The sequence below is a fragment of the Apis laboriosa genome, unplaced genomic scaffold (assembly GCF_014066325.1).
Source record: "Apis laboriosa isolate Shangri-la unplaced genomic scaffold, ASM1406632v1 scaffold5_cov152, whole genome shotgun sequence".
NCBI classification, from domain to species: domain Eukaryota; kingdom Metazoa; phylum Arthropoda; class Insecta; order Hymenoptera; family Apidae; genus Apis; species Apis laboriosa.
Window position 1 is genome coordinate 756,573 of NW_025223857.1, and position 9,020 is coordinate 765,592.

General features: G+C 38.6%; 1 protein-coding gene across 5 annotated transcripts in view; it reads left to right on the forward strand.

Moving 5' to 3' along the window:
- The window catches only part of LOC122718318 (protein PALS1), a 41,163-nt gene extending 32,190 nt beyond the window's left edge, over positions 1-8,973 (forward strand). For all 5 annotated transcript variants that reach the window (XM_043943241.1, XM_043943242.1, XM_043943243.1 and 2 more), the window contains 8 exons: positions 3,279-3,489; positions 3,997-4,232; positions 5,200-5,530; positions 5,604-5,818; positions 5,882-6,084; positions 6,183-6,355; positions 6,423-6,587; positions 6,682-8,973. In XM_043943241.1, the coding sequence (XP_043799176.1) occupies positions 3,279-3,489; positions 3,997-4,232; positions 5,200-5,530; positions 5,604-5,818; positions 5,882-6,084; positions 6,183-6,355; positions 6,423-6,587; positions 6,682-7,172 (2,025 nt within the window). In that variant the 3' untranslated portion in view covers positions 7,173-8,973. The remainder of the gene's footprint in view (positions 1-3,278; positions 3,490-3,996; positions 4,233-5,199; positions 5,531-5,603; positions 5,819-5,881; positions 6,085-6,182; positions 6,356-6,422; positions 6,588-6,681) is intronic.
- The last annotated feature ends 47 nt before the right edge of the window (positions 8,974-9,020 follow it).

Here is a 9,020-nt window from a genome sequence, read left to right on the forward strand (position 1 = left end):
AATACCTCAACGTTTCGCGCGATAGAAATCGGTGAATAATTCAACGGTGAAATTAGCGATAAGAATGTTGCAGAATAGTTGGTTCTTTCAATTCGACGTTTTCTCTCGTTGATCGGAGAGCGGACTATGTTTACCGAAGGGAACAAAGATTCGATCGAATTGAAATCGTATCCGACAAAAATCTTGCGATTTATATTAAACGAGTATGGAAACGATGAAAAGATTCGTAAAGAGAGTCATTTCGATAGACATGCGAAAAGAATCGAGATAATTGCGCAAATAATCGATGGAAAAGCAACGTTTATCAAAAGCAAAAATTTCGCGATTTATTAAACGAGTAACGATAAAAGTGTTGGCAAATTGGCGCTTAATCGACGGAAAAAGAATGTTTACCAAACAAAACATAATTTTTATCGAGCGAGGATTTATTGTAAACGAGTATACGAGTAAATGAGAACGTTGGCGGAGAGAGATATTTTGGTGGGCGTGCGAAAAGAATCGCACGTGGTATTCCGCATGAATAATTTAGCGTTGCGTAACGGGGCAAAGGCGGGGAATACGTTGTTCGAAATCGTTGTACCGATCACGATTGTCCACGTTCCGGCAGGAAATTACGAGATCCGGACGCGATAGTTATCGAACGATCTAGTTTCCACTGGATTCCACGTTTTTTTTCAAATTTCCATTCTCATCTTCGTTTCCTCGACGAATCGACGTGGATCCCGTCGAGATCTACAGAAAACTTTGGAGAGATGAAAATCGAGGCGGCCGACGACGTGTTTGCCTTTACAAAATTCCTTCACCTCATGCACGTTGAGTCAAGTGTGGCTTGGAATGTAAAGAACCCCTTGTAACGATAGTCTAAGATTACACGAGACTCGAGTGTAACGTTACGAGTGGTAAATTTCGATAGGTATAGTACAGGCGAACCGAGCCATTTTTTCCTACCCTGACCTCGCTCTCCCGCTTTACGGCCAGTCCGGAATTTTTTTCTCTTTTTTTCTTTCTCTGCTTTTCTTCTGCTCGTTAAAAACCAGATACCTACGGAACGCCAACCAACCAGGAACATCCGTCCCGCTTCGCGATAACGAGTCATCTTTCTCGAGGATAATTTCGAGGATATTATTCTCGAAAAAAAAAGAGAAAAAAATTTCTTACTTTTTTCTCTCAGAACCCGTGTCCGCGAAAACTGTAGAAAATTCTCATTTTCTTTCAAATTTTGACTCGAATTTATTAGAATCGTAGTCGTGTATTCATCGTGATGAATATTCAAAATTTTCCATAAGAAAGAAGTTTATTCTATTTTTATGCCACTCTCTCTTTGATGTCGCATGTCGTTAAGATCTCTATTTAATTTTCGTGTGGTTTACTCAGCCACGGAGAAGAAAATATTTAGTAGATTTTCTGGCCAAAATCGCATATCGTTGCCAGAATCGCAGGAAATCCATCTAGCAGGCGAAGAAGTGACATACGGGAAGCCACACGTGTGTAACGCGAGTGGTTGGCTTCGTCCAACTATTTCTCAATAATACGCCATAGACCTCGAAACGGTTACGTAAAAATTGGTTGTGGAACGATTCTCGCGCGGTTGACGCACTTTATCGCGCGGTGGGCGTTCAACACCATCGCTGTAACCGCGTCGATTGTAACCCGATGCAGTTCCAACATTCTCCGCCCGAGATTTTCGCTTACGGAAACAAGATATAGGGGAAGAGCAAAATTTGTCAGACACGGTTCTCTCTCGTAGCTTCGTTTGCGAACGATCTTGTCGCTACTTTAGGTAAAGAGGTTCGATATTTTTCGATCGAAATTGCATTTTCGTCGTTCGTCGCTTGAGAATAGAATTGTATATCGTCGATAAATGTCGATAATGTCGATATATTGTCAGTAATATATCGATCAGTATTCTTATTTTTTTTTCTAATTATTAATATTTTTAATAGTTATTTATGATCCAACGATATTTTATTAATTTATTAAAATATCAAGATGATTTAAGTAGATGTAACATAATATCGCCAATATATCGAACATATCGATGTATAATAATCGATTATAATTCGAATATATCGATAATATCGTTTGAACAACAGGTGAAAATAACTAGAGTTCTTATTTTTTTTTCTTATTTGAAATAATTATTAATATTATTATTACAATTATTAATATTATTAATATTGTAATATGATCCAACGATATTTTATTGATTTGTTAATATATTCAAAATATCGAGATGATTTATATTAGATTACAACATAATACCGTCGATAAATCGAAAAATTCTTATTTTTGTTTCTTATTATTTCAAAATAATTAAATAAAATATAGTTTTTTTTTAATAAAATAATAATTCCACTCACTTGTTTCGATACCTCAACGATATATCAAAAACTATCGAATAAAATATCGATAAACGATAATCGCAATTCTAGTCGAAGAATAGCCAAATTACAAATGCTAGCTTCACGTTAGATGGAACGTTTACTTGTCTCTCTTGGGTTTTTTACGTTACACTATTTTGAACGTTGCTTACTCACGTGCACGTATATCGTTATATTTGTCCCTCGTTAAACGCGTTAGGAAAAATGGCCGCCAATAACGACACACCACCGTTCACGAATATTAGAACACTCGGCGTAAAAGCGTTCGATTTAAGGAAAAATAATCGCGCGATACAAATATTGATATCGGCGATAAATCTATATCGAAAGCTCGTTATTTCCATCTATCGTTATTATTATTCGATTGCTCACCCGCTATTTATAACGCTCTTGATAAGTGTCCTGATACGTGTGAACGAATGTGAGAGAATCTGCATGACTTTTTAAATCATATTTCCAAGTTAAAATCACCCAGCAAGAAGGTATGCCAAGAAATAATTGATAAATGATTCCAACGTTATATATTCAACGGAATCTCGTGATAAGTGTTATAAATGTGGTCCTCCTTCATGTCGAATGACGCGTGGAACGATCGTGTGTTTACGGAAGATAGTGTTTTCCAAAATTACGCAAGACATCACGATACGACGAACGAGGTAAGGGAATGAAATTTGTCTCTTAAGATTCGATCTACAACAGCTCGAATATAGACAACGATATATCCATAACGATTCCATGTCGGTAACAATGTCATCGCGAAGGCAAACAATCCGATTTATACGATTTAATAATCGAACGTCGCGATATATTTTTCAGGGGATAAAAAGGATGTTTTTTTTTTTTTTTGGATCACATTGGATGAAAGATGAGAGGTAAACGGATGATTCGATTGTGTAGGAGCAGCTACGTAAACGAAAGGATGAGGAGGAGAGGCAAGAGATACTCAATCAATCGTTACGCGGATCGAAAAAGCTGCAAGCTCTGGAGAGCCACGCGACCAGCCTCTCGGGCCAAGAAAATCTCGCATACACCCAGGACGAGGTGACCACCGTCGGCCGTCCAACGCACGTCACCACGCAAGAAGTAGAGGAGCCTCCCAGGCCCCTCAGTAAGTTCACTCGATGGAGCATTATTAACGACACACACTTCTCTGCTCTTCATATAATTCCTTCTTTTTTCTTCTAATCCAGACCTCTTTCCATTTCTTTCTCAATCGTACGCTTCAAGTATGAGAACTGATGAGAATTATTTGTACGGGGAAAAAAAAAAAAAAAAGAGTCCAATAATCTCGAAGTTAAATTGTAGAAAAATTCGTGTGTATGTTGGACGGGGAAGAAAGATGAATGAGTTGGACTAGATGATTTGAAGAGGACCACTTGTTCGCGTCACACTGTCTCTGTTTACCATCTTTCCCTCTTATACGTGAGGTATTAATACAAGTGTTATGCAGGTTTTATCAAAAGAATCGCGTTCGTTGTACGATGAATTTTTAAAATAGGAGAAAAATAGTATTGTTTCTCGTAAGAAGTACGAAAAAAGAAAGGGAGGAAGACGCCTCGCCTCGGGGTGAAACGTTTGAAGAACCTCTCTAATTATCGTTGCTTGCATATTTCAGCATACGGAGAGGTCGTCGCGACGTTGGAGAGGCTACAGCTTCAGTTGCGCAATATTTCCGGTGCTCTAGGCATTTCGGGGCCGGGTGTCGAAGCCGAACTCGAAGCGGTGCGAACTCTTCTGGTGCAAAGTCGATTCGCATCTGCCCTCGCCACCCATCACATCCTCAGAAATCGTTTAAGATCGAACAAAGTTTTGAAACATCACACCGAGGACGCCTCCACTTTAGCACGAGACGTACGTATAAATTCACTGTTGAAAAGAAGTATCACAGAAAAGAATTTTTCGTTCTGGGATCGTTTATCTTCACTTTACACGTTTTGTTGACAATACCACACGCTACACAGAAGAGTTATAATTTGAATATTCAAATTCGTAAAAGTTATTTTCATTTATGAAGTTACGTTAATAATCGCCTAAAATTGAAATATTTTCGAAACTATTAATTATTTCACATATCATATATTCATATATATACAATTATTATTAACTACTCGAATACAAAATTACATTTATAAATTAAACTATCGTTGCAAATTATTAATTAACTTTTTTAATTAAGCATATTGATGTAAAATAAGAGGTTAGAATTCTTTGGATTGGATGCTTATACTAATGCATCGAGGTTTAGATACAGATCGGTCGTTTTGAACTAGTATATGTGACAAATACCATAGTAGAAATAAAAATGCGTGTGAAAATAGGCGGTTCCTTCCAAATTAACCAATCAGATTCTTTCTGCGAGACTTCTTTCCACCAATGAATATTGTTCACTACTGAAAAAAAGTGTCGCTGCGGCACAAGGGCAAGAGAGGTCGTAGGACCGCCTATCTCCATTTCAGATGCTTTGTTGACAAACCTGACACCACGTAATAGTAGAACAGTATAAGTTGAATATTCAAAATCGTAAAAATTATTTTTATTTATGAAGTTACATTAGGATAATCATCCAAGACTGAAATATTTTCGAAACTATTAATTATTTCGACGCATATCGATATATTAATATTCGTGACGACGTTATAAACAAAAATATTTATGAAAATAGTTTCTTTTTACATCAATCAATCAGATCTGCGAGACTTCTTTTCAGTGGTGAACAATACTTGCATAGTACACATCACTTTTTTTTAACAAATTTTCGAATCCTCGTTTTTTGAGTACACAACTTTTATTCTTTTTTTTTTTTTCCTACGTTCTCTAGTGTGTGGACATTCTCGAGAAATGGCAGTCCTCGTCGACAGCAACAGGTGTCGGTGGAGCGGAAACGATCGCCGCCGTCGAGGAACTGACAGGAATTCTGACGAGCTACGACATGGAAGCCCTCCTCCTCACCCACGACTCCATCATCTCGTACGTGGATGGACTGCAGAGAAAACAGAGCCCCTCGTCCTCGTCGCCGAGCGGTCCACCCAGCCCGACTTCAAGCTGGAGAGGCTCACGGGTCGTGGACAATATTAAAATTATCAGAATCGAGAAAACCAACGAACCTCTTGGCGCTACGGTCAGAAACGAGGGTGATGCGGTTATAATAGGTAACATGATTCGTTCCTCGAGATTTATCGTTTTTGCATTCGCCTATTTTTTAACTTGAACGTTTTCACGAAGGGCGTGTCGTGCGAGGAGGTGCGGCCGACAAGTCTGGACTTTTGCACGAAGGGGACGAGGTTCTCGAGGTGAATGGCGTGGAAATGCGTGGCAAAAGCGTAAACGAAGTGTGCGATATTCTGGCTGGTATGCAGGGCAGTCTAACCTTCCTCGTGCTCCCGGCACCCACGAGTCACAGGAACAATTTGTCGAATAGAAGGGAAGATACGAACCAGGTAATGAAAGAAACTATTAGAAATCAACTTTTGACTTTTCTAAAATGGTATCGTGTTTTCCAGATACAACACATACGGGCCCACTTCGATTACGACCCCGAGGAAGATCCTTATATACCGTGCAGGGAATTGGGTGTCAGTTTTCAGAAGGGTGATGTGTTGCACGTGATCTCTCAAGAGGATCCTAATTGGTGGCAAGCGTATCGAGAGGGTGAAGAGGATCAAACTCTGGCTGGTTTGATACCCAGCAAAGCCTTCCAGCATCAGTACGTGAACCTTCTTTTTTTTCTCTCCTCGTTCTTCCAACACCTTGTTTGATGTTTTGTTTTCTTTCTTTCTTTTTTTTATTTTTAATCTCACGCAGGCGAGAATCAATGAAGCAAACTATCGCTGGTGATAAATCGACCGTACGCGGTTCTAAGAAATCTAGTACGTTGTTGTGCGCTAGAAAGAATCCAAAGAAGAAGAAACGGAATAAATTTGGGGCGAACTACAACGACGACGGATATCCACATTACGCAACGACTGCCATTGACGGTAGGTATAGAAGGAATTATACACACAGATACGAATGTTTGCTGATCAAACATTTACATTTCTATAGATTACGACAGCGAGGAGGTACTTACTTACGAGGAAGTCGCGTTGTACTATCCTAGAGCGAATCACAAAAGACCGATAGTCTTAATAGGGCCACCAAATATCGGGCGACATGAGCTGAGACAGAGGCTGATGCATGACAGCGAGCGTTTCGCGGCTGCTATTCCTCGTAAGCTCCTCTTATATCCGTATCATTTATAATTTACTCTTCTACCCGTCGAATCGACGCCTAAAATATCTAAAATCTATTCCCATTGTTCCAGACACGAGTCGTCCAAGAAAGGACTCGGAAGTGGACGGACAGGACTATCATTTCATTTCTCGTTCTCAATTCGAATCCGATATACTTTGTCGAAAGTTCGTCGAACACGGCGAGTACGAGAAAGCTTATTACGGCACCTCCGTCGAAGCTATACGATCCGTAGTAAACTCTGGTAAAATTTGTGTTCTTAATCTGCATCCGCAGAGTCTGAAGATATTGCGAAATTCGGACTTGAAACCGTACGTGGTATTCGTCGCGCCGCCAAGTTTGGAGAAACTTCGCCAAAAAAGGATCAAGAATAACGAGAGTTTCAAGGAGGAGGAGTTGAAGGATATTATAGAGAAAGCACGGGAAATGGAGGATAAATACGGGCATCTGTTCGACATGATCATCATAAACACAGATACGGATAGAGCGTACAATCAGCTGCTGACGGAGATCAATTCGTTGGAAAGGGAGCCTCAGTGGGTGCCTGCTTCTTGGGTTCAGTAAAAAAAAAGAAAAAAAAATAATATGGAACGGAGCAATGTTTTTTTTCCGAAACACCAAGCCAAATTTTTCGCTGAGACAGCGGAAAAGGCCAGTAATCGAGAGAGGCGGGTTTAAAGTCTGATTTGGAAAAAAGTCACTTTCCAAGGACTGGTTCTTTTACTGGTGCCTGTTATACATTTTAACGTTTCGTACACGCGCGTTAAATTAAACGATTCCTTGCCAGGCTATCGTACTCCAAGTACCGCTGGTGTAGTCTTCCGTGTCGTATATATGGTGCCATCTGAATATTCGAAGATCGTCGTCAGCAAGATCATTGTACAAAGAGCGTCGAAAATTCGCGTGATTTCTCGATTTACGTGTTCGGGGGATTCTTTGATGTTTAAAGTCGAATCTCGAGGAATCGCTGGATCGTGATGCTCGTTTTTCACTCGTATCAGCCGTAACACTGGTTTTTCCCGAGGATTTTACTCAGCATAATTTATACCGACGAGATGTCCCGGGAAAAAAGTTGCTACTATTTTTGCGCATAAGATATATTATATATAACATTTTCCCAAAGATATGTGAACTTGAAAGAGATCATTTTTCTCTTCTCTTTAAAAATCACCAGATTTCTACAGGATACACCGAGCCCTGAAAGGAAAAAGAAAAGCAAAAATAAAAAAAAAAAAAAAAAAAAAAAAATAAAATGGAAACGCGAAAATCTTAAATCTTACGAGAGCAGCCTTTTCACTCGCAAAGACATGAAAGACTTTTCGCGTTGTCACAATTTTCACGATAAATCCTCCTTCTAAGGAGAGCGCGTCCTTATCGCTGAGTTTTTTAAGTCAAAAGAAAAAAAAAAAAAAAGAAAGAAAGAAAAGAAATATTTCGCAAGACTTTGCAAGTTGTTAACGTAAACCACGTTTCCTCGTATTCGTAATTTTTGTGTGAAACTAGTAATTTCGAAGAAGGCGGAACTCATAAACGTTTCATCGTTCGCTCTAGGCACTCTCTTTCTCTCGTGTTTATTTAGAGGAAAGAACCATAACTTTTAATCCAAGTAGACCTCGTTAATATGATATAGACTTAGGCTCGTGTGTAAACCAACGTAAACGAATTTTTAAGACACTTTGGAAAAAACAAATTTTTTTTTCTTTTTTTTTTTTCCCCCCTCCTCTTATTTTTGTCTTCGAAGAATCGTTTTTCCTTTTTTTTCTGTCCAGTATCAAACTTTCATATCAGCCATGTATCCATATACCACCTTCTTTACTCGATTAGCAATAACGCAGGATGTTCTTCGAGTCGAAAATCCTCGCTAAAACAAAAAATATGGTATCGTGACTCCTAAACAAAAAGAGAAAAATTAAAAAAGAAAAAAAAATCGATGATCAATCGTTTTTAGTTGAGGAAAGAAATTTTCCCGAGAGTAGTTTCATTCGTTGATGTCGTAAACCCAGCTAGAAGCGAAAGAATGTTTCCAGTGAGAGAAACGTGAAAAAAAAAAAAATGATACTAATTGCTACCTTTTTAGTCCACTATTTAAGAAGTTAAGTTAAGAAATCACGCACGATGGTCGGAGTATTGTGCCAATTAGACCGCGTGTCGAAGAGGACGTGAAATGTGCCAAAATATTTGAAGAAAAAGAAAGAGAAAAAAAAGAGACAGAAAGTGAGAGGGCAAAGGGAAAAAGGAAAAGAAGAAACACTTGGGAAACACGCTCAACGGCACTTTCGTGTATCTGTCGTTATATTAATTCTGTAAATATTTGTGCACTTGTATAGAACAAAAAAGATGAATGAATAAGAAGTTATTATCGTTATTATCGTTATTATTATTATTATTATTATTATTATTAATATTATTAAT